At 34.5% G+C, this 26,822-nt stretch overlaps 1 protein-coding gene across 6 annotated transcripts in view; it reads right to left on the bottom strand.

Moving 5' to 3' along the window:
- PMS1 (PMS1 homolog 1, mismatch repair system component) overlaps positions 1-26,822 on the bottom strand; it is a 90,552-nt gene that overhangs the window by 12,484 nt on the left and 51,246 nt on the right. For 4 of the 6 annotated variants that reach the window (XM_072961303.1, XM_072961306.1, XM_072961304.1 and 1 more), the window contains 5 exons: positions 18,145-18,261; positions 14,380-14,502; positions 13,692-13,835; positions 12,634-13,529; positions 41-523 (listed from right to left, as the gene is read on the bottom strand). In XM_072961303.1, coding sequence (XP_072817404.1) covers positions 41-523; positions 12,634-13,529; positions 13,692-13,835; positions 14,380-14,502; positions 18,145-18,261 — 1,763 coding nt within the window. The remainder of the gene's footprint in view (positions 1-40; positions 524-12,633; positions 13,530-13,691; positions 13,836-14,379; positions 14,503-18,144; positions 18,262-26,822) is intronic. The other 2 variants (XM_072961307.1, XM_072961308.1) reach the window with 1 other exon arrangement.

Here is a 26,822-nt window from a genome sequence, read left to right as displayed (position 1 = left end):
ATGGTTAGAGTAAAAAAAAATTATTATTATTTCACCATACCTCTCTGTTAATATAATTGGCTTTTCCAGTGGCTCTGCAGGAAGTTTATGATTCTCAAGAAGCCTCTTAAATAGCAGAGCTTCTTCCACTCTATATGGATTTAATAACATTATCTCTGTTTTGGATGTAATTAGCCATGCATCAGGAAACTTGAGATTGTGGATCAAGCAAAGTTCATCCTTTTCTTCTAAGTCAAATTTCTCATGTTTATCAAAATTCTTTTTTAACCTTTCCATAGAAAAGGGGATCTGAACCATTTTAATGTTCTGATTCTTTTTTTTTTCAATTTGGGACTGAAAGAGCTCATCAAGTTTTGGCTGATTAGATAATGAAGTCTTTAACTTGTGCTTCTGTGCCAAATTCCATGCACTGGTGGGTTTTATCCTTTTTTTGCCATCTTTTAATACTTGTGACTCCTGTTCAATGGCTCTCTTGACTTGCCTATTGTATCGTTCCAAGTCTTTAGCAGCCTTCTCTTCATATCTATGAATAGAGATAAAACAGAACTAATAAGGTCATAATCAGAAATTTAATAAAAATTTTAATATAAATTTTATATATAAAAAAAAAGCTGACGTTCCAGGTGCAGTAATGACAGAAGACCTTGTATTGGACTAACCCTCCCCTATAACTATGATAAACTCTAAACAAAATATAGAAATCAACTATTTAAAATAGGCATTGATGAACCATGAAAAGCATAAAGAATCTGGAATGGATGCAACACTTGAAAAAAAAGAGATCCACATTTATACCACTTTTACCCAGAGGGCAGTACCCAGCATTAAGGGAGAGTGGCAAGAACTCAGTCAGAAACCTGTACTCTTATTATACTGAGTCATCAGAAGACAACTCCTGGCTTCCAAAACAACTGGAAATTGAGGGAGAAAAAATCCCATGTGTGAAAGCCTACAGGAAAATAACCACTAGGAAGCTAAATGAGCTAAATAGAGATTTCAGTGGCTGCCCACTGCAGAAGAAATGGAGTTTGGAGTTTAAATTCCACATAATTAGATGGCTTGGTAAACACTTTGACCTTTCAATTAAAACTGGAGGAGGGCCACATTTTACAAGTAAGAAAAAAACCAAACAAATAAAAATTATGTCCTAGAACTAAGGAAGATGCCCTGGGACTACTTGCAAAATTTAACTAGTCTTTGCCTAAGGAAGTGTAAAACAAAGCCTCCACAAGCTCAAGGTCATCTGTCAGCAATTTAAATGCATGTAGAACAAAACCTAATACTTTTCAGAAGAAGATAATAGAATCCAGAGTGTCTACAACATATCACTCACAATGTCCATTATACAATCAAAAGTTATCACTCAAGCAGTAAAACAGGAAAATGTGAGTTACAGTAAAGAGAAAAAGTGGACAGTAGCAACCAACGTCAAGATGATGCAGATGCTGGAAATGCAAAAAGAATTTTTTAAAATAGGTTTTTGTACATATTTAAGGACTTCAGGAAAAAATGATCATAACGAGAGACTAGAAGGGGAAATCTCAAAAAGGGAAATTATAAAAAAGAACCAAATGGAAATGAAAATTCTAAAACTAAAAAATACAGTATGTGAAACGAAAAATTCACTAGGTAGACTTAACAGGAGACTAGAGAGGGCAAAAAAAAAAAAGGGGTGGTCAGTAAACTTAAAAGACAGATCAATAGAAACAATCCAATCTGAACAACAGAGAGAAAAATGACTGAAGAATCACCTCAGTGACCTATGTATGGCACAATAAGTGATCTAACATAAATGTAACTGGAGTCCCAGATAAAAAAAAAAAAGTGATGGGGAAAAAAACAAAGAAATTATGGCTGAAAATAATCCAATTTGGATAAATACATTTTACAGGTCCATGAAAGTCAATGAAACCCAAGCAGGATACATGCAAAGAAATCCACAGCTAAATATATTAGAATCAAACTGCTGAAAACCAAGGATAAAGATAAAATCCTGGAAGCAGAGAGGAAAAGAAAAGATATTACAAAAAAGAAACACCACAACAAATGATAGATATAACTTCTCATCATAAGCAGTTTAGATCCAGACAACAGTAACATCTTTCAGGTGCTGAAAGAATCCAGAATTCAATTCTATCTATAAAAATGTCCTTCAAACATGAGGGTGAAACAGACATTTCAGATAAAAGAAAACTGTAAATCTGATATAGTATAATTACACTATTAAAAAGTGTCACCACATAGAAATTCAGATCTATAGGAGAAAAATGATGGGCACCAAAAATGGTAACTATGTAGGTAAACAGAAAAAAAAAACTGTTTCAAAAAATTCTTATTTCTTTGAAGGCTAATTGTTTAAGTCAAAAAAAAAAAGCATTTTAAAGTGAGGTTTTCTTTATGTAGATGTGAAACATATGATATCAGTTGCATAAAGGACAGGGGTTATAAGTAATAAGTGGAATTATTAGAACATTTTAATAATTTTATGTGCAATGGTATCCAATTAACTCTAAGTAGATTATGATATATTAAAGATGTATAATGTATTCCCCAAAGCAAAAAATTAGGCAAAGTCAACAGAAGAATTAAAATTAAATATTAAGTTACATTCTTTTAACCCTACAGAGGCTGCTCTCTCCCAAAACAAGGATGAACAGAAAAACAAAATGGAGAACGAACAGGAAAATGGCAGGCCAAAACAAAACCATATCAATTACTACATTACATGGACTAAATCTTCCATTTGAAAGGTAAAGACTGTCAGACTGAATTTCAAAAGCAAGATCCAGAGATGCAGTGGTGTAGTCAAGATGGTAGAGTAGGAAGACTCTGAGCTCACCTTCTCCCATGGGCACAACAAAATTACAACTATTTACAGAACAACTATCGATGAGAATAAACTAAAAGACTAGTAGAGAGCTCTTCTATAACTGAAGATATAAAGAAGGAACCACAATAAGATGGGTAGTAGGGGCAGAGTTGCAATATAATCAAGACCCATAACCCCAGGGTAGGAGATCCACAAAGAAAAGGACAGTTACAGCTGAAGAGGTTCTTCCCAAGGAGCACAGAATCTGAGCCCCACACTTGGATCCTACACTGGGAAGGGAAGCACTCAGAACATTTGGCTTTCAAGGGCTTACCTTCAGTGGAGCCAGAGGGCTTTGGGAAATAGAGACTCCACACAGAAAATCTCATACATTCCAAGACTTAGGGCAAAAGCAGTAGTTTGAAAGGAGCTGGGGTATGACCCACCTGCTGATCTTGGAGAGCCTTCCACAGAGGCAAGAGACAAATGGAACTCATCTTGGGGACATAGATGCTGGCAGCAACAATTTGGGGGAGCTCATTCTACTACATAGACATTGGTACTGGCAAGTACCATTGTGGAATCCTCCCTCTAGCTTATTAGCCTCAGGACCCAGTCTTGCCCCCACTCTCTATCCTATCAGCACCAGTACTGAGACACCTCAGGCCAAGCAGCTAACCAATCAGGGACACAGCCCCAGATACCAGCAGGCCAGCTGCCATAGGACCCCCTGAGCCCACAACCACACTAGGAAGCTGCCCTCTACACCAGTAGGCCCAGGACCTGACCCCACATACCACAGCATGGGCCCTCTGAGACCCCCAGCCAGCCATTGGTACCAACCATGGTAGAAAACCAACTCTGCGACCCCAGGACCCTGCAGCCAGTGATCCCAAGATCCAACTCCACCCACCAGTGTGCCGGCACTAGCTCCAGGATCTGGCATCATGCACCAGTGGGTCAACACCAACTGTAGTACATCCCAGACTCCACAGCCAGCCATGTCAGGAACCAGCCCCATTCATCAGCAGGCTGATACCCCAACTCTGGGACACCCAGCTTTGGGACACCCCAACTACACAGAACACTGTCAGGAACCACCCCAGCCAACCAGCAGGCAGACCTGGGACCTCCAGTCTGTAGCCAGCCACCTTGAGACTCAACTCCACCCACCAATGGGCCAGGACTATATTCAGAACCCACCAGGACTCTGTAGCCAGTCACCTCAAGACCTGGCCCCACCCACCAGAAGATGGCACACTTTGTACAAGGTAGGGCATGGCAAACAACCAGAGTGGGACCAGACACACCTACCAGTGCACCCACAGGAGTCAGGCCACTACAACAAAAGGACCCACACAGGCTGCATAGAGGGCACCCCTAAAGTATATAGCTCTGGTGATCACATAAGAGTGTGCTACTGAGCTGCACACGATGTCTTCTACATAAGGCCACTTCTCCAAGATGGAGAAAGGGAATCAGCCTACCAAATACATAGAAATAAAAACAGCAAATTAGGCAAAATGAAGCAACAGATAAGTATGTTCCAAACAAAGGAACAAGATAAAACACTAGAAGAACTAAGTAAAGTGGAGATAAGCAATCTATCCAATAAAGAGTGTAAGGTAATTATCATAAAGATGCTCAAAGAAACTTGGATTTCTCAAAGAATGAATGAACACAGTGAGATGTTAGAAGTTTCAAACAAAGAGTGAGAAAATACAGATAACCAACAAAGATGAAGAATACAATAAGTGAAATGAAAAATATACTAGGAGGAATCAATAGTTTAGGTGATACAGATGAATGGATCAGTGAACTGGAACACAGTGTACTGGAAATCACTGAAGCTGAATAGGAAAGAAAAAAGAATAAAAAGAAATGAAGACAGTTTAAGAGACCTCTAGGACAACATCAGATGTACTGATATTCTCATTATGGGGGTCCGAGAAGGAAAAGAGAGAGAGAAGGGGGCAGAGAACATGTCTGAAGACATAATAGCTGAGAACTCCCTAAACCTGGGAAAGGAAACAGACATCCAGGTCCGGATGCAGAGAGTCCCAAACAGTAACAGCCCAAAGAGGACCACACCAAGACACACTGTAATTAAAACTGCAAAAAGGAAAGATAAGAAGAGAATGTTAAAAGCAGTAAGGGAAAAGCAACAAGTTATATACAAGGGAACTCCCATCAGGCTATCAGTTGACTTTTCAGCAGAAACTCTGCTGGCCAGAAGGGAGTGGCATGATATATTTACAGTGATGAAAGAGAAAAACCTACAATCAAGAATACTCTACCTGGCAAAGCTTTTGTTCAGATCTGATAGATCAAAAGTTTTACAGACAAACAAAAGCTAAGAGTTCAAAATCACAGCCGCCCCAGCTTTATAAGAAACGTTACAGACAACAAATAACAAATGTTGGTGAGGATGTGGAGAAAAGGAAACCCTCATGCACTGTTGATGGGAATGTAAACTGGTTCAGCCAGTGTGGAAAACAGTATGGATATTCCTCAAAAAATTAAAATGTGACCTACAATATGACCCAGCAATTCCATTTCTGGGTATTTATCTGAAGAAAATGAAAAAAAACATTAATTCAAAACGATACATGCACTCCTATGTCCATTGCAGCATTATTAACAACACTCAAAATATAGAAGCAACCACGTGCTCATCAACAGATGAATGGATAAAGAAGATGTAGTGTATATATATATATATATATATATACACAACAGAATACTACTCAGCCATAAAAAGAATGAATCTTATCATCTGCAACTACACAGATGGACCTAGAGGGTATTATGCTAAGTGAAATAAGTCAGTCAGAGAAAGACAAATACTGTGTGATTTCACTTAAGTGTGCAATCTAAAAAGCAAACGAACAAACTTAACAGTCACAGATATAGAGAACAAACAGGTGGCTGCTGGGGATGGGTTGGGGAGGAGAAAAATAGGTGAGGGAGATTGAGAGGTACAAACTTTCAGTTAAAAAAAAAGTAAGTCATGGGTATGAAATGTACAGTGTGGGGAAAATAGTCAATAATTTGATTAATATCTTTGTATTGTAACAGATGATTCACATAGCAATCATTTTGAAATGTATGGAAATGTTGAATCAGTACATTTGTGTACCAGGAACTAACATAGTGTCATAGGTCAATGACATTTCAAAAACAAACAAACACACAAACCTAAGAGTTCAGATATGTGGTTACCAGAGGCAGAGGGTGCAGGATCGGGGAACTTGATGAAAGTACAAACTGGATGAAAGTACAAAACGTACAAACTTCCAGTTTTAAGACAAATAAGTACTAAGGAAGTAATGTATGACAAGATAAATAAAATTAACACTACTGTATGTTACGTATGAAAAATATTAAGAGAGTAATCCTAAGTTTTCATCACAAGGAAAAAAATGTATTTTTTCCAGTTCTTTAATGTACCCATATGAGATGATGGCTGTTCACTAAACTTATTGTGGTAATAATCATTTTATGATGTTTGTAAGTCATATCATTATGCTGTACCCCTTAAACTTACGCTGTATGTCAAGTATATCTCAATAAAACTGGAAGACAAAAAATCTAAAAGTTTAAAACATGAATATTTTACATGAAGTGACTCCTAATATTTTTTAAATTATCAACATGTGGAAAATGCACTTCATCAGAAACACCTTCACCTTCAGTATAGCTGTGTATTTTTGTTTCATATTTACTCTTGCTTTTGCATACTGCATACATACAATGTTTTTTATTCTACTAATCTAGGTAAGCACATGTTGCCAAGCTGCTTTCAAGTATTTAATCAACTTCCTATGCAATATTCTGGTCTAATTTCTTAGGGAAAAGCACCAAGAGAATCACAATGAATCTTTTTCTATCAAGGCATCACCAAATCTCAGGGGAAAAAGTACTAAAATTCAATAAAGCCAATTTTTAAAAAATCTGTAACAATTAAAAATTTTAAATCAAGGAACATAAAGCACTATCAGGTATAGCAAAATAAAAATGTAGACCACTAAGAAAAAAAAAAGCAAAATTCAGCTATACTTGTCCACAAGAGTTATACAGATAGTTTGAGGGGGAAAAGAAAAAGGCACAGATAGTTTGAAAGTAGAAGAATGGAAAAGATACACCATTCAAATAGTAAGCATAAGAAAGAGTAGCTATAGTAATATAAGATAAAATAAATTTCAAAAGAAGAAACAATACCACAGGTAAAGAGCAACATTTCATAATGGCAAAAGGGGCCATTAGGAAGATATACCAATCACAAATGTGCACGCACCTAATAACAGAGCTTCAAATTACATGAAGCAAAAATTCATATTTCTAAAGGTAGAAATATATTCAGAATCATACCTGGGAACTTTAATATCCCTCCCTAATAACTGACAGAACTAGACCAAAAAATAAAAATCACTAAAGCCATAGATGATTTCAGCAACACTATCAACTACCTTGACTTATCATTTTAGAACACTACATCTAATAGCTGCAAAATTCAGATTCTTTTTAGATGTCCATGGAACATTCATCAAGATATGTTGCTAAGCTTGATTCTCAATAAATTTCAAAAGGTCTAAATATAACTGTATTTTCCCTATCTATGACAAAATAGATTAGTAATCAGTAGCAATAAGATGATTAGAAAATTTCCAAATATATGGAAACTAAACAACACAGCTTTATTCACAATTGCCCCAAACTGGAAAGATGTCCATCAACTGGAAACTGAAAAAACAAACTGTGGTATATTTATACAACTGAATAGTACTCATCAATTAAAAAGAATAAACTATATAGATATAGTGAACAAACATGGATAAAAATCAAAAAAATATTTTGTTGTGGGGAAGAAGCCAGACATAAAGGAGTACATACCATTATGATTTAAAATATATAAAGTTCAGGTACTGGCAAAACCAAGCTAGTGTGACAGAAATCAGAACAGTGGCTGTGTATGAAGACCGGCTTGTAAGGTGGCATGAGGGAACTTTCTGGGCTGATGGAAATGTTCTATGTTTTGTTTGTGGTTGTGGTTTCATGGGTGTACACATATAAAAACACATTGAACTATATACACAGTTAAGATCTATGTAATTCACAGCAGCTAAATTTTACCCAATTTTAAAAACCATTTAAGGTATAGGCACTAAAAAAAAAATTAAGTAAAATAATAAAATAAGGAGTAAATTTCAAATCTGAAAAGCTCCTTAAACATTTGCTGTAACATTAACATAAAATAAACAATTCTTTAAGCACAACAAAATTTACACACATTTACTAATTAGTACTAGTAAAATTAAAGTCACTATGACACTCAAAATTAAAATTATATGATTAAATTTATAATGGTTTCACAGCTAAATGTCATTTTTTTTCAGTTACTATTTATTTTTCATTTCAGAGTCAGCAATGAAAAAATAAATTCAAATAAACTGAACACATCCAAACCATCTAATTCAATTTCAAAGGTACAAGATAATGGGCCTTTTAAAATTATGCTGCCTAAGAAGTTATAAGGTCCTTTCTTCTTGGTCAATACTAATAGGAGTAAAATGAAACTTCCAGGGCCAAAGACAGTCTGGCATAGCATTTATATAAACCCGTTCCTAAAAAACTGAGATGCCTGGGTCCTACCCTTAGTTTCTAAGACTCCACATTTAGGCTGCATTTAGGCAGCACAGTTTTTAAAGAGCTCCATGGGTGATTCTAATGTATACAGAATTGAAAACTACCTTTTGCACAGACCTCAGGGGCAGGCAGACAGCCTGGTTCTGACATTCTGTAGCTCTGCAAACCTACATGAATTATTTAACTTCCCTGTGCCTCAGTAGGCTTGTCTGTAGTATCTAGACAATCTACACTTAGCTAATAGTTTTGATATGAGGAATAAAATGAGTTAAAATGTCTTAAGTACTCAGAATAGTGCTTGGCACACAGTAAATGATAATAAATGTTTGCTATCATTATTTTCTATCAAGAAACTTAATGAATGAATGGGGCACATGATTGACTAAAGGTTGGTGGTAATTATTTAAGTAAACTTGCTAAAATTTTTTAAAATGGAGTTTTAAATTTGAGACTAGAAAATGTTGTTTCTAATCTTAAACGCCTCTTTTGGTTACTGACCAAACCACAGTCATTATTTTTTATATTATTTTCTCCTATTTTCACTTAAATCTGAAGTTCTGGACTAGTAATATAAAAAACAAAACTTTCAATACTTCTAATAGGTACTATAAATAAGTATTTCTAGCTCTTGGACATTCATTTCTAATATTTTTCCCCTATGGTGGAAAATGAGTTTAAGATGAAAAGTCACCATTTGTAATTAATTATAATGTACAAATTTTTACATATGGTACTAATCTTTTGATTTAGTCAAGAAGTCAAATTAGTTTCTTGGGAAGTATAAAAAGGTATCTCCAAAGGAATATTAAGTAAATGTTAAGTAAAAACAGCTGCTATTTTTGACTTAATATCATTAAGGGATTTAGTAACTTGAATGAGAAATATTAATTCTGATCTGATCAGTAATCAATTCAAAATGTAAAATGTTTTTGTGACTTTACATAGAAAGTTAATTTACCATTTTCAATAGTGCCCCAATTACAACATTATTCATAGTTGTTTTAAGTAGAAATATGTTCATTGCTACTGAAAATCAAAGTTCAAATTCACATCAACTGACTGAGACCCCAGTGGCAGGACACATGGCCTAAATCTTGTTTCCAACCCACTAGAGGAAAGGAGAAGAAAGCAAGGAGGAAAAACATCCAGAAAGGAAAAAAAGGAAGTATTCCTACTACAAAGTCTGTACTAAGCTCTCGGCAGAAAACTGTGATCCTAGGTCTTATTTAAACTCTCTGAACTTTCAATGATCTTCCCTGACTTCCCCTATTTTTCTTTATTGCACTCTGCCATAATCTATCCCTGCCATAGAAGGCATCTTTCAGTTCCTCAGTAACACCTTTTCCTTCTAGCTACTGGACCCTCTGACATGCTGTTCCTTCTACATAGACAATTCCCTACACCATTGTGATTAACTTCTATTCAAGGAAGCATTTCCAGTCCCACAGATATGATTAAGCCCAACTGCTAAGCGTTTTCATAACTCCCTATATTTCTTTTATTTAAAACCTCTTCACATTCTATGATTACTATTTGTTTAATAGTGTCTTCCTTACCAGATCTCATGTATGTGAGTAGTGAAAGTATGTTTTATTTAGTATTTATCACTTTATCTGTAATGACTAGCTAGGGTCCTGTACCCAGAACGTCCTCAGTAAATATTTCCTAACTGAAGGGAACAAGGAAGGAGAAGGGAAGGGAAGGGGAAAAAGGAAGAGAGGGAAGGGGAAAGGGAGGAAAGAGGAAGGGAAAGAAATAAGCAAACATAGGAAAAAGGGAAGAAAAGAAAGAATGGATGGGAAGGTTGATTACCTATAGAAGAGGAGTCTATTCTCATATCCCTTAGCACCTCTTGTAGTATTTAAGAGCATGGAAAAAATTCTAAGATAAAGACTAGAAGAGAAATGGTAGTTAGTATGATTCTTGAATGTAACATTTTTGCTCTACCTTCTCAATAATGTGATTTTAGACCTAGTCTATCATGGTCTCCAGGCCCTGGCTCTGGAAGATTCTAATAGAGCATTTTGTGACATAGAGTAAACTCTTTAATCCCAAGATAACTATATTTCCTTCACAGGTTTCTACTTCTGGCCTCCAAATTAAATTTAATCTTGAATACACAAATGAAAAATAATGTCAATCACAACAGAGAAATTTCCTTTCCACAGATTAAAAACTCTGATTAACACCATGAGCAATTATTTACTATGTACAGTCACTTATCCTGTGTCACAACACACAGTATCTTATTTAATCCTCATAACAATCCAGGAGATACTGTCCACACATTTTTACAAAAAGCTAGCAAAGAGAACTGGGGTCAGAACCCAGGTGTAGCTTCAGAGGTTTGCTCCTGACCAACAATGCCTTTTTTGTCTACCTTATGTCAATAAGACAGAGAAAATTTTCAATTCCAGAATCCTGCCTGATAATAAACAAATTTTTAGATGAGGTCTATTTTAACCATAATCCTTTTACCTTAACACCTTGGGGCCTGCAGGAAGAAACACTGATATTCCTCAAGGAAATGAATGATACTTGCTGTTGTGAGGCTGCAAGGGAATAGCTTTCTTGAGCTGTTACACCCCCTACTTTGACGAGAACTGGAAATACCTATGCTTTTTTTCTATTCTCAGACAACTCTCAATCATCAGTTCTCTGGTCAATGTAATTCAACTTTTATGGGCTTGCTGTATTAGAAGTTAAGTGCACTCGTCTTTAAACTGCATCTGTCATTTAGGTAAAACTAAAGGTAATAATATGTGAATCTAATTTGCATCATGATTCAGATAAACTTAAAAAAATCAACGTTCATGATATAATTAGAAATTTGAACACTGAATATTTGATGATACTAAAATTCATGTTTTAGAAAGTTATGACAATTGTATTATGGCTCTATTTAAAGTAAGAGTATTTTTATCTTTTATAAATACATATTAAAATATTTATGAAATAGAGGATATTATCCAAGGGTTTGCTTCAGAATAATGATGGTGACAGTAGGGAAGTGAAGTGAATGGAGGTAAGGATGAAGTACAGCGGACCATGAGGAGGGTCAGTGAGACAGGGTTTCAATAGTTAGCAAACAAGGGTTCATTGTACTGTTTTGTCTACTTTTGTATATGTTTGAAAAAGGAACAAAAAACCACCACCATTCCCACTAAAAAAAAAAGGTGGGGAGAAGTTAACTTATAGAGGTTTTGCCTATTGGTATTAACAGTGGTCTTTATTACTTTAAATTGATAGTATCTTTATAAGACTGAATAAACTAATGTAAAAATGAAAAAAAATCGGTCAAGTATCCATATAGTTTACCATCAAATATAAATTCTGGATGAGAGATTACATTTAAATTTTTTCCAGATGTTTGACACAGTGTTGAGATGCCTTAGGTAGTAATATGTGAATAGAAGTGTAACTGCACTCTTTCATTTTCTAGTGGGTTAGGTCACTCAAAACATAGTATTTTGTATTTACAGAAAGTGTCCTAAGTCAATCAGAAATACTCATCATATTTTTTGGAATATTTATTCCAATCTAAAAATGGCAAGTAATATGTACTTATTTTAATAAAAGATAAAATAAATCAAACCACCTTATTTACCTACCCCCCAAACCCCACTATAGTTTACAAGTTGTCAGTAAATAAAAGATTTTAGAAAAAGGCCTTGAGTTATACTGAATAGAAACAGTATTAACATTACTAGATTGAATCTACAATGTTACAATTTTTGTATTGTGTTACATATTTTGGAGACCAATTTAAAAAGGGAATAGTCAAGACCTTACTTAAAAACATCTAATGGTAATTGGTCTAATGTGTAAGTTTAAAAAACAAAAAGTCCTGTCACAGGAAGACTCTTTAACATAAAATAAAAAATAGAAGAAAATGGTAATTTTAAATTAAGAATGGAAAACTTTTAACTACAAATTTAAATCAGAAAGTAGTTAAGGCCTGTACCAAAATAAAAAACAAAACAAAACAAAAACCCAGAAAAACCTCTAAATTAACCCCAAAAAAGTGATGCCAAAAAAGGTACACAAGCCAAGCCAAAAGGTTCCATTCTGCTTTTCCATAAATAAGTTTAAAAAAAATTTTTTTTAACACAGTGAGTCATATAGAATGGAAATAGATATCTGAGCATTCAGGTCACATGAAAGCTCTGGAAACTTACTTCAGTTTTTCCTCCTCACTCAATGTCTTCCACAGTTCTTCAGTTTGTACTGTTGCATTCTCCAAACCAGCCTCGGAATTTTCTGTGAAAAACTGAGCACGATGATCTTGAACAAAAAGGGCGCTTGCTGACATGGGTTTCTTGATTACTCGACTGCTAATTAAATCATAAGCTGTAAGCTGTCCAGATTTGTTATCTACCACGTTTGATTTTTTGCTACAGGAACCTTCATTGAGATTCTTTTGTTCAGGATCTGAGTGATGATGATTATTATTACCTACTTTACATGGTAAACTTTCTTGAGGCACTAGAATTTTCACAGGTTCAATGTTTTCTCCTTCTGAATTTTTAAGTACATTTCCCTTGCTCCAGTCATCTGCACAAATTTCCAAAGACTCCTCAGGAACTGCTTCTTCATTTTCCCCACTTTCATCTATATGACCTTTATTGCTGTTTTCTGATTGGGCATGCTTAACAGAACCTAAAAAACAAGTTTCATTGTATTCCTTTTGGGTGTCCTCACATGATAAATTATTCATTGGGATCTCTTGAAATGTATTTCTTGCATTCTTATCAATGCTAGAATTTTCACTACTAAAATGATCATCATAATGGTCACCAAGAGGTATCTGCTGATTTAAACAATAATTAGTGTTTTTCTCAGATTTATCATTATGCACATCATTTTGGAAAGGAACGGCGGCTGAAGTATCAACATTTGGATAATTATTTCCAGACGTTTCCATCCTAGTAAAAAGCACATCTGTTTCTGTTGTTTTACTAACAACCATGTCAACTAAGGAAACATCTGTTTTATTACTTTCATAAGAATTTGTACTAGGTGGTGATCCATAACAAGTCGTCATCAGATTTTCAAGAGCAATTAAAACAGATTCCTAAAAATACAAATTAACAAATGTTAGGGGAAATTATAAAAATAATATAAATATAAAAGATATATACAAATAAGCAAATCTCCTTTTTCATATGAAAATGATTAGGACTATGTAAGTTTGTAAATAGTATACATACAAAAAAAATTATCTGGAAAAGGTTACCTTATTCTGCAATAAAACTTGACTTTTATCTGGCGTTAAATTCACATCTACATCAGCTGTGGGAACATCAATTTTCAGAAAGAAAATGGGATACAAACGAGTAGATTCCTTTAGACATTTCAAATTGTAATGATGTCGGATTAGCTAGAAATATATGTAATGAATAAAAGACAAAAAATACCACATAAATAAAAGTAGTATTGTCATCCTTAAAATACTACAAAAAGAAGCATATTTAACTGAGAAACTGAGTGGATGTAACTGCTTATTAGGAAAAGCAGTATTTAAAGAATAATACCACTTGGAGGTTTTGAACTTATATGAAGCACAAGCATTCACTAAGAAGTACAAATATCCAGTACAACTGGCTTTGTGGTTAAAAGATAAAAGTCACAGATGTTTTGAAAGTCCAGGTTCAAATCCAAATTCTGTTACTTCCTGACTATGTAGTCTAAGATAGTCACTAACATTTCAGTTTCTTCACTACAAATAAGGATAACAATTCATCACAGAACTGTTGAGAAGAGTCACATGTAAGGTACCTAACACAAGGCTTAATCAATGATACTGCATCTTTTTTTTTCTTTTCCTTATTTTAGAACAAATTCTTAGAAGTAGTCCTTAAACAAGCTGACAAATGAGTTTTTATTTCTGATCTAAGTAATAAATTTTTTCTTAAAAAGGTTACCTTTAATATGTCTTTTTGGTGTACTGGTCGATTGTTTATAAAGATGAAACTCCTTTCTGGGGTTGAAAGACTTGTTAAAGAGTGGTCTGCATCATGCTTTGGAAAAAATCCACTTAGATAAATCTATAATTGCAATAAATAATTACAGAATCAATATGCGATATCAACAATATGATTCCATGGGTCTGATTATATACAATACATTAAAAGGTATAAAAATTAACAAACAGATTTTCATCTTAAGTTCTGAAGAGCCATATACCTCCTGATAACACTAAGTATTATACTTATATAAATGACTGAAGCATGTTAAATTGGTGTTCTCAGCCTCTGACTCCCTTTTAGCAACTCTATTTTATGGAAAAAATTGACATTCAAGAAAACTTCATGAATGTGTATATATCTTATTGTCACAGGACCTACAGCATAAATACTGCTCTCTGAACAACCCTATCTTCTTTCTGTCTTTTAAAAATTTCTTTCTGTATATTGTGACTTTCCTCTGGCTGTTTATCCTTTTCTTTTTAGCCACATTTTTCTGTAAAGAAGTGACTGTTTCTATCTTTATTCTGAGTATGCTATGAAGTCAATCTGACCAGGTTTTCATTTCTGAGGGAAAAAGAAAAATCCCTTTTACTCTTTGACACACTACAGTATTGTACCCGATCTTCATTTCTACTTAGAAATCGGTTAATTTCTACAAATAAACCGATTATTTTTATGCTATTTTTCTCTATTTTACAAATATATGAAAAGAAGGGAGAAAATAAAGAGGGGTTCTGGGGGAAAAAATACCAGAGAGAAGAGAGAGAGAGAGATTTAGGGAATAGAAGGCAAAGAAAATGCTTCAATTTTTACTTTTAAAGATAATATAGAGAACTGTTAGGGATACAAGATAGAGCCAGACGTGATTTAAATCCTAGCTCCACTACTAGTGTGATCTTGGTCCAATTATTTAAAATACAGGCCTATAATAACCTCTTATCTGAAACAACTATAATCAGATGTTTTACTAGGCTGTTAAGAAACACTAATAGTAAAATTTCAGCTTAGGTTTGGAAAAGTGAGTCAGTGAGGGGTGCTGCTTTTAGTGAAGCAGAAACCATGAGGCTCCTCACCAACATAGCCTGTAGGCTGCCACCTATGTCTATGGCTATCCCTGTCCCTGGAAATAAGTCTTTAAGGAGTTGCATTACCAATTTTAGAACGCTAAGTGCATTATTGTCATGATGCCAAACTGTGCCAATTTAAAAGATAAATTAATAAATAAAGCTGGATAATCCATTATAAAATGATACTACTTAATTAATTGTAAAACTTCACAGCATTTACAAATGGTTGTGTAATTTACTGAGTAACATGAGACTCTTCTTAAAACACCTGCTGAGCATCAGGGAGAGCCTGTTTAGCCTCTGAAAGTCTTACTGGGCTTGTTGGTGGAAAAAAAAAATGACCAGAAGAGTCAAGAATGAAGATTAAAATGAAGAAAAAAATTGGTAATATTGCTATTATTTTCCTTCCACACCATTTTGGCTGGCCACTGAATAATTACTATTACTTCCAAATACTGAGCTTTAAAAATGGCTTAGATAATCTTTATACATATGGCCAAATGTTAAGAATTATTGATTCTACATAGAGAGTATATGGATGTTCATTATACTATTCTTTAAATTTTTCTGAATGTCTAAAAATGTTCATAATAAAATTTTAGGAAAGAATTCCTGCCCCTTCTCCCCAAAAGATAACCTTAAGAACTAGCAAACTATAAGTTATATGGAAAAGTAAAATCAAATGGCAAAGTCTTATAAAATGCTATAAAAAGTGAAAATCAAGCTGTTTTATGGGAAAAAAATGTCTGTAAGAGGCCAAATCAGTAAAACAAAATTAAAAATTGGGTAGACTTTATAAGATTCTATACCCAAGTATTCCTCAACTAAAATTTAAGCAGAACAAAAATCAAAGGCAAAATACAAATAATTCTCCCCTAATTGCTCTTCAACTATGGACCTCTCCCCACTTCATAACCAATCCCCTATAATCTGGCTTCTACCTCAATGACCAATTTCAATAGATGCTCAGTTCTACTCTTGCTTGACTCTCTGCGGACTCTGACACCAATGACAACCCTCTTTTTTGGGAAGCACGATGCTATTTTAGCCTTCTCTTTTGGTCTTTCTGCTTCCTCTCTGACACTTCCTCCTTAGTCTGGTTTGCTTTTTCTCTCCCTTTGCTTACAGCATGTAATGATGATTGTCCCCCTGAGTTCCATCATCAGACCCTTTTTTCTTGCTCTCTTCTCTTCCTGAATAATTTCACACAGTTCCATACACATGCACCAGTGACGCTAAGATACAGATGTAGAGCCTCTATTTCTTTCATCCCCAAATGCTTACTATTTTTAACTAGCTGTCACAAAAATCTTCTCTGTCTTACCACATTCAAAGCTTGATAAGATATTTCATCGCACTTCTACCCTGCTGTCCAATTAGCTTCCCCTTTATGCTTTTATCAGATAAAGAGCCCCTACCCACCTGTCCAACCCATCTCCTCTCCACTACCCCAATTCTGCTGAAACAGCCCTGACTTTCTCCTGTTTCAGTAAACCTCTTTCTCCTTTTTCAGCTGACCAAGGGCTAAATCAGTGCTTTTCCGAGTTTAATATGCACCCAGAGACCTTGTTAAAACGCAGATTCTGTTCAATATCTCTGGAATGGGGCATGAGACTCTTCACCTAACAAATTTCCAAGGAATGCCAATGCTGCTGGTCTTCAGACCAACCTATGACAGCTAGAATCTCTAAACCACAATGCCACAGATATTAAGCCTGGATCTCCTGTTGCAAGCTTCCTGGGTTACCAGTATAGACAACAAAGTGCCGTGAAACCACAGGGAACCAAGAGGAATTTAGACAGTACCTTTAATATCCCAAGTTGGCCACTATAACCACTCCAAGGTGGCACTAGTATCTAAACTATTAAACAGCTATTAAGGGAAGTGTGAAAAACAGAACCAATGCCAGATCATGGCCACTAAGGCTGGCTTGAATTGTTCCTCAAGCAGAGAGAACACACTAATTGAGCACAAGCTCCCATTCAAAGCTCTAATAAAATGATAATAATTAAGAACTCAATACCACAAAGTAGAATAGGAAGGGAACTAGTAGCAGAAAACAGATTCCAACAAATTTGAAAGAAGAGAAGATAACAGAGAAGTCATAATAATATATACTCCATAAAAGTTTTCAACTGTTAAAATCAATCTGAAAATAAAAGATGGTTACTTAAGAAAATAGGTTTAATGATAGCTTGATAACATAAAAATGGAGCTGAATGACTGAGGGGAAGAGCTGGTAAGAGTGGGAGTGTTAATAACCTCATCCAGTATTACAGGGACCCAAGAAGACTGAAGCTAAGAGATCAAGAAAAGAAAGTTGGAGTACATATTTATGATGGGAAGGAGAAAACAAAGGTAAGAAAACTCAACTTTTTTTCTTTCATTATATAAATAGATAACGACCCTAAATTGAAAATCACTAAAAAAAAATTAATGTAAGTACAATACTTAAAATTAAAAATAATAAACAGAATAGATAAAAACGGGCAAGTAGGACTGGGGAGAGAGGTTTAATATGAGCTCTGTGTGTATTTTCTTTTTTTTACCTTGTACACAGATTTTGTTAAAATTTTAAAAGAAAAACTTCTTGCCACCCCAAAGCCACAGAAAAGTAATAAGATTCATTGTAAATTAGAATTATTATTATACCTGAGATTTTTCAGAATGGTACTGAATGAATTCCATATTGCCCATAACAGCAGTCCCCAGAACAGACATAAGAGCCATTTTATGATCTGATACTCTAGTTTTCTGCCAAATAATTGCCTAGGGATAAAATGACACAAACAACTTTTAACACAATTTGAATTTAATAAATGTAAGTACTTACACAGTTTAACTCTATATATAGCATTCATCCTAACTTATATTTTCAGCATCACTTATAAAAGACACATAAGCTATAAAGTCTGACACTCTGGTTCTGTCAGGGTAGAATCTGTTTAACTTCCTTTAACTCAATCTTCCTTTCTCTACAAGATGACTAAGAATATTTATCTCCCAGAGTTGTTGGAAGATGAAAATATATAATGTAGGCAAATGCAAGGCAAATGCCTAGCATAGAAGTTTCATTAAGTATTAATTCTCTCCCCTCTTCTAATCCTAAATTTCAGAGTATCTACTCAGAGTATATTTAAATTAAATTGCTACTCCAAGTAAAGAAATACTATTTTACTGAGGAGGGACACCAATGCTATAAGACTTTTGTAAAAAGTTAAACTGGTATAAAAATTGGGAGTAATGCATGCTCTTTCAAATTACCGCTATAATTATCTTCTATATACAGAGAACTAAAAAAAAGCCATCTAAACCTCAGACATGAAAGCTGAATAATGAGCCTGGATTTTCTTTACTGAAAGTTCGTAGTAGGGTAGTTTAAGAGAGCGTGGTCCAGAGATTCCGGACCAAAGTTTGGCTGTATGAAATATTTAAATTTCTTAACTTAACAAGGTCCAATTATAGTCAAATCTCTTGAGAAACCATCAATACAGACACAATTCATTCATTGAACAAACATTCACTTAGTTCTTCTTAAATCCTAAAGACAATGTGTAAAGAAAAGGCTTAGGAGAAAACATCAACATCAACACTCAAGAGGCAGGTAGAAACAAGTCCATACTGTATAGCACAGGAAACTATATTCAATACCTTGTGATAACTTATGGTGAGAAAGAATATGAAAACAAATATATGTATGTTCATTTATGGCTGGGGCATTGTGCTGTACACTGGAAACTGACACAACATTGTAAACTAACTGTACTTCAATAAAAATGTATATATATTAAAAAAATAGATTCAGGCTCACAAAACAAAAAACAGGCAGGCAGAGGAGAAGAGGAGACTGAAAAGGACTGGCCACAGTGGCAAGAAGAGCCACAGGACAGTATGGTGCACAGAATAAGGAATTTTTTCCAAAAGAAAGTAGTCATACATGACAAATGTTGGGAGACCAAGGTTAAGAACAGAAATGTAGCCACAGGTTTTAGCAGTAAGGAGGGTGAGAGCAGTTCTAGGGATATAGAGTAAAAAAAGCCAAATTTTAGTGATTGGACAGGGACCAGAGGGAGAATATTAAGCTCTTTTAGGAAGTTTGGCTGTAGAGTGAAAGCAGACAGAGCAATAACTGAAGACAGTAGATCAAGGGAGGCTCTTGATGACACACTTGAACAAAAAGCAGTGAGAAAAGAATGGGTATCCAAACAAGTAGGTTTGTAGAACCAATGGAAAGAAGTTGGAAGTTCCCCTATGTGTTTTCTCTCTCTTTTCTCTCTTTTGTAATGTAGAAAGGTTATTTGTTCCAAGCAAAAATACACTGATTTAAATACTTAACTGATTGAAAGGTTTGAAAGAGAGACTGGCTAGACAAAAGGATCCCAGCCAAACAAACTCTTTAACAAGACCAGGAATCTATGGAGATAGGAAGAAGTACTAACAGTATTATGTACAATAAAATGAAAGGTGAAGTAGAAGAACTCATGTTGTCCTCTTATTGGTACGTTAGGGGATAGTTATGAAGGGGTATTCTCTTCCAGACAAGATGACAACTCTTGCTTGTTGATCTGTACCACCTGAGAACCACTTTGTTTTCAGAATCTAAGAGACCAACCTGCTTAGGAAAACACAGATAGTGTAACAAATACTCAAGAGGACACACTACCCAACATTTAGTATAAAAGGAAAACCTTTTGCCTATTCCCAGGGTTTTATCAATATGAATCTAATAGGAGTTATGATTTATGATCACTAGTATTCTAAAAGCCACTGTTAATTTTCACAATCATTTCAGGTAGGTATTATCTCATTTTGCAGATGAGGAAACTGGGGCTCAAAGAGATTGATTTACCCAAAGAAACACAAATAGTAGGTCATGGAAGCATGATTTATACCCCAACCTTTCTGGCACCAAATTTTTACTTCACTAATCTCACTCTCCTCTAATCAAAGTTAGTAATAAGTTAGAACTAATTCCAGATCCCTAATTGTGAATTCTCAAATAGTGTCTCAGACAAATGCATTTTCATGTATGATTAGGTGATGTTATGAAATCTCCAGTTGCTTAAGGGTATTACCACATTCTCAGAACAAAATTATTTCAAAAATTCATTTAAAGTTAAATAAACAATTTACCTTTAGAAGAAGGGCAAGGAGTAAAATCAGGGTCCCCAAACCAAAGAAACCACACCAGAATAACAGAGGTCTGAAAAAACTGGGAGATACTCTCATGCATCCTTAAATCATAGTACTTTCGAGAGTGCCACTGTCAGTACCAACCTTACCCTTATTATGCATGTCCTTATACCTAAGGGTTTCTAAATATTCAATAGTTCTATTTATTAATATTCACATAAATACAGATGCGCCCCAAAGTGCACAGCGAAATGACAGAACTAGAATTTAGGTACTGTTCTGTCCAAGATTTCAACTTTTCACTGTCTATTGCTTTGAAAGTGATCTTAATTAGGAAAAGAACAGAAAGTACATGAAATCAAACGATAAAAATAAATTGTAAACAATTAAAAAATTAAGGTATAGGTTCAACGTGTGTATTTCTAAATAAAAAATTATGATGTCTGTGTAAACTCCATTTATACTTAAAAGACAATACACTAGACTATTTAAAATTGGAACTACTCCAGGAAACATGATGTCGCATAAGTATTTTTAATCCTTAATTTCATCATATATTATAATACATAAATACTTTGGCTAAATTAAATTTTTTGGAAAATCTCATTCTGAATTTATTCTGCAAATATTTATTGAAACTTTACTTTGTAGATTCCATGCTAAAAGCTAGGAATACAAAAGTAGAAGGATAAGGTCCCAGCTTTCAAGGAGCTAAAAATATTAAAGGAAAAAAGATATTAAAATAATTACGATGCATTATGAAAACTGCTAGTACAAAACACATGGGAACACTGTACAAGAAACCTAAATCTACTTCACAGAGCAGTTGCATGTATGGTGAGACTTGAAAGGAGTTTGCCACTCACAAATTATGGAAAGGGCATTCCTGACAAGCAGAAGAATACATACAAAGGCACAGACACACAGAGAACACGCCTTGCTGGAGATGCAGCTGGACAGAAAGAGACAGGAGCAAGATTGTGAATGACCTAGCATATCATGCAAAGAAGTCTACAGTTTCTCTTAAATGGAATGCTCAGCCACTGAAGAAATCTAATTGGGAAAATGAAAATGTCATGATCAGATACGGGTATTAGAAAGATCTTTGGATCTTGAAGACTTTATGCTAAGTGAGATAAGTCAGATAAAGACAAATACTGTATGATACCATTCATATGTAAAATCTAAAGACAAACTCATAGAGAAGAGTAAAATGGTGGTCACTCAGGGCATCGGAGTTGGGGAGACAGGACAGATGTTATTTAAAGGTAAAACTTGCAATGAGTAGCAAATAAGCCCTAGAGGTCTAATGCACAGTATAATGAATATAGGCAACAGTATTATATTATTATCATCAAATCTGCTGGAAGACTAGAACCTAACTATTCCAACCACTAAAAGGAAATGATAATTATGTAATAAGATACAGGTGCAATTGCTACAATGGCAAACATATCACAATATAACTGTATCAAGTTAACATGCTGTACACCTTAAATTTACATAATGTTACATGTCAAATATATTTCAATGAAAAAAAGAGATATTTGGCCAGAAAGATTTAGTGAGAATTAAAACTAAAGCAATATGGATTTTTAAAATGTGACTGTAATAATCCAACCCAGAGATTCTCAGCTTTTACTGAGGACACACAAAATGAATGAGCTTCACATTTGCAAAATATTCCCAAAGGCACTGAGGGCTGTTTAATTCCCAGCACACTAGCTGTAACACTACAACTCTCTTCTACTCACAAAAATATAATGGAATGCAAGTCAGTAAAAGTGACATTTATAGGATTGTGCCTCTAATATATTTAAGGCAAAACATTTGCAAACTTTGGTATTTTACTAATATTAACACTGTGGCTGAAAATCATTGGACTGGGTACCAGAGCAAAGCACATTGTTAAGAGGGAAAGAGAACACAGAGATAGACCAAAGGATATGAAATTGACTTGATGTGATTTGGTGACTGACTACATGTAGGGAGGGAAAAAAGGAGAAGAATCAGGAATGTGACTGAGTCCCTGGTACCCATAACAGTGTCAAGCACTTAGAAGGATCTGGTAAAAACTTTATTTTTAAAGAAGTGAGAAAATGAATACATTTTTCTAGAGAAAAGTAACCCCAGTGAAGCTGAAAACTAGCTCTTTGTTTTTAAAGATTAAGACTGCTGGTTCCACACCACTACATGGGTTAGAACTTATAGTCTTTGTCAATTACCTTACTTTAGGAAATCCAAAACAACCTTTGCTCTTCTTTCTTTTAAAATAATTGTTTCATTGTGATATAATTGATACACCATACAATTCACCCATTTTAAGTATACAATTCAATAGGGTTTAGTATATTTACAGAATTGTGCAACTATAATCACCACAATCTAATTTTAGAACACCTTTATCAGTCCAAAAAGAAACCTGGTATCTATTAGCAGTCACTCCCCATTTCCCTGTACCCTCACCTTAGACAATCACTAATTTGCCTTCTATCTCTATAAATTTGTCTACTTTGGGTATTTCATATAAATGGAATCAAATACACAGTCTTTTGTGAGTGGCTTCTTAGCATAACTTTTTCAAGGTTTATCCAGGTTGCATGAGTACTTCACTCCTTTTATAAAATCCAGTTTTATTTAGATACATGATGTTAAAGGTACAGACTGTCTCGGGTATATTCTATAGTAATGACAATTTAACTTACATGAATGAGTAACACATGGAGTATATGAATTTGGTTTTTGAGTTTACAGTAAGGGAAGAAAGGTATAATTAATACTTTCTGATCTAAAGAAATAACAGGAGCTAACACATTCTGTAATTGAGTGTAAATTTGCATGAGATGATGGAGTCTCTAGATGAGGGACTTAAATATTACTCAATTTAAGGCCTCAGAAATTTAGAGTCTGTCACATAATGAATATTATTTACATGTTTTAAAATGTGATGGATGTAGAAAGCCCCCAGCTATACACTCTAATAATGATTCTACTCAACTGAGGCCATAGGGATTTCCTCTCTCCCTTAGTTAGGCTTCTAAATAGAGGATAGAAATAGGGGACTGAGGTTCTTTCCAATTTCTATAATCTGATACTAATAAAATGACTCCTACCAAAAAATTACCAATAACACCAACAGCAGCAAGGATCTCTGAAAGAAGATCATTTTGAATGACACTGGTTCCTACTTTTTTTTTCTTTTAAAGTGAGTTTTGAGCAACAGCTTTTTTAACACTTCTGAAGAAATTTCAGCTTAGATATAACTTTTACATAATGCCTTTGAATTATGACCATTAAACATAATATACATCAAGGTAGTATCATATTAGGATATAAGTGTGCTTCTTTTCATCAGCATCTGGGCTAGTCAAGACTGTCTTGATTATGTAAAATTGTGCAGAGTTCTTTTCATTTTCTTCATTGTCCAGACTAGAAATTTTAAGGGCATAAAAGCTACGCTCAAGTGATTTCAGGTTAAAACAAGTGATTTCAGAGTTTGGGCACTCGATTCTAATCAAAGGCTCAATCTCCGCATATGTGCAAAATTCCAAAGTGGTATTTATCTAATAAAGAAATCTTAATGCCCTTACTAACAGCTATATAACCTACACTTCTGTATGTCATTTAGCATTTAATTCTTTTTGTGCTGTTGTACTTCAAACATAAGTAGAGCCTTCCGGAAAGACTCCAAAAACACAGGTCCACTCAATATGCCTATACAAACCGAAGTACTGATGTTCCACCAGAAAAGAGAGTAATGGGTTACACAGACATACAAGGGAAAAAGGTTATAATCCTTGCCCTCAAGGAGATTAAGCACTGGCTGAATTGGAATCAGTACTTGGTACCAATAGGATAAATAAGGACACGGAAATATTCGGTTGATAATGAGCAGTAATTCCATTTTTAAAAATCTTTTTTTCAGCTTTGAGGTATAATTGACAAAAATTGTACATATTTAGGCACACAATGTGACTGTTTCATATAACATTGCAGATTTTGTAATGATCACCACAATCAAGCAAATTGGCATTCATTACGTCACCATAGTTACCATTTTTTGTTTTGTTTTGCTTTACTTTATTTTCATTCCACCATCACCTCTACTCTGGCAACTACTTGTTTGTTCTCTATGAGTCTGTTTCTATTTTGTTATGTTTGTTCATTTGTTCTGTTTTTTAGATTCCACATATAAGTGAAATCATGCAGTATTTCTCTTTCTCTGTCTGATACATTTTGTCATAATATCCTCTAGGTCAATCCATGTTGTCAAAATGGCAAGATTTCATTCTTTTTCATGTTTAATAATATTCCATTGTACACACACACACAAACACAGAGACCACATCTTCCTATTCATTCATCTGTTGATGGACACTTAGGTTGCTTCTATATGTTGGCTCCTGTAAACAATGCTACTATGAACACTGGGGTTGCATGTATCTTTTCAAATTAGTGTCTTCATTTTCTTCAGAAAAATATCCAAAAGTGGACCTGCTGGCTTCTATGGTAGTTCTATTTTTAATTTTTTTTAGGCAACTCCATACTGCTTTCCATAGTGGCTACACCAATTTACATTCCCACCAACAGTACACTAGGGTTCCTTGTTCTTCATATCCTCTCCAACACTTGTTATTTGTTGTCTTTTGGTAACAGCCATTCTGACAGGTGTGACGTGATAGCTCATTGTGGTTTTGATTTGTATTTCCCTGCTGATTAGTGATACTGAGCATCTTTTCACGTGTCTGTCATCTGTATGTCTTCTTTGGAAAAATGTCTATTCAGGTCCTCTGCCCATTTTTTAATCAGGTTGTTTTTTGATGTTGAGTTTTTTGAGTTCTTTGCACATTCTGGATATTAACCTCTTTTCAGATATATTGTTGACAAATATCTTCTTCCATTCAGTATGCAGTCTTTTCGTTTTGTTGAATTTTCTTTGCTGTGCAAAAGCTTTCTAGTTTGGTGTAGCCCCATTTGTTTATTTCTGCTTTTGTTTCTCTTGCCTGAGGAGAGAGATCCAAAAAAATACTGCTGAGACCAACAACTGTACTGCCTATGTTTTTTCCTAGGAGTTTTATGATTTTTAGGTCTTACAATTAAATCTTTCATCCATTTTTGAGTTTATTTTTGTATATGGTGTGAGAAAATAGTCTAGTTTGATTCTTTTGCATGTACCTGTCCAGTTTTCCCAACACCATTTATTGAAGAGGTTTTTTTCTGTGTATCCTTGCCTCCTTTGTTATAGATTAATTGACCATGTATGTGTGGGTTCATTTCGCGCATTCTATTTTTGTCCACTAATCTATCTGTTTTTGCATCAGTATCACTTGTTTTGATTTCTGTAGCTTTTTAGTATAGTTTAAAATCAGGGCATGTGATACCTCCAGTTTTGTTCTTCTTCCTCAAGATAGTTTTGGTCATTTGTGTTTCCATAAAAATTTTAAAATTACTTCTTCTAGTTCTGTGAAAAAAACATAATTGGTATTTTGATAGGGATTGCACTGAATCTGTACTGCCTTGGAAAGTAGGGTCATTTTCACAGTATTGATTCTTCCAATCCATGAGCATGTTATATCTTTCCATTTGTCTGTGTCATTTTTAATTTCTTTCGTCAATGTCTTACAGTTTTCTGAGTACAGTTCTTTTATCTCCCTAATTAGATTTATTTCTAGGTATTTTTTTTTGATGCAACTGTAAACAGGACTGTTTTCTTAATTTCTCTTTCAGACAGTTCATTGTGAATGTATAGAAATGCAACAGATTTCTGTATATTAATTTTGTACACTGCAATTTTACTGAATTTATTTATTAGTTTTAGTAGTTTTCTGGTGGCATCCTTAGGATTTTCTATATATAGTACCATGTTATATGTAAACAGTGAAAGTTTTACTTATTCCTTTCCAATTAGAATTCTTTTTTATTTTTCTTTTTCTTTTCTGACTGTTGTGGCTAGGACTTCAAATACTATGTTGAATAAAAGTGGTAAGAGTGGGCAACTCTGTCTTCTTCCTGATCTCAGAGGAAATGTCTTCAGTTTTTCACCACTGAGTATGATGTTAGCTCTGGACTTGTCACATATGGTCTTCATTATGCTGAGGTATGGTCACTCTGTACTTACTCTGTTGAGAGTTTTGGGATGTTGAATTTTGTCAAAAGCTTTTTCTTCATCTATTGAGATAATCATATAATTTTATTCT

This window comes from Vicugna pacos, chromosome 5 (assembly GCF_048564905.1).
Source record: "Vicugna pacos chromosome 5, VicPac4, whole genome shotgun sequence".
Taxonomy (NCBI): Eukaryota; Metazoa; Chordata; class Mammalia; order Artiodactyla; family Camelidae; genus Vicugna; species Vicugna pacos.
Note: the sequence above shows the minus strand (reverse complement) of the source record. Positions and strands in the feature narration are given on the sequence as shown.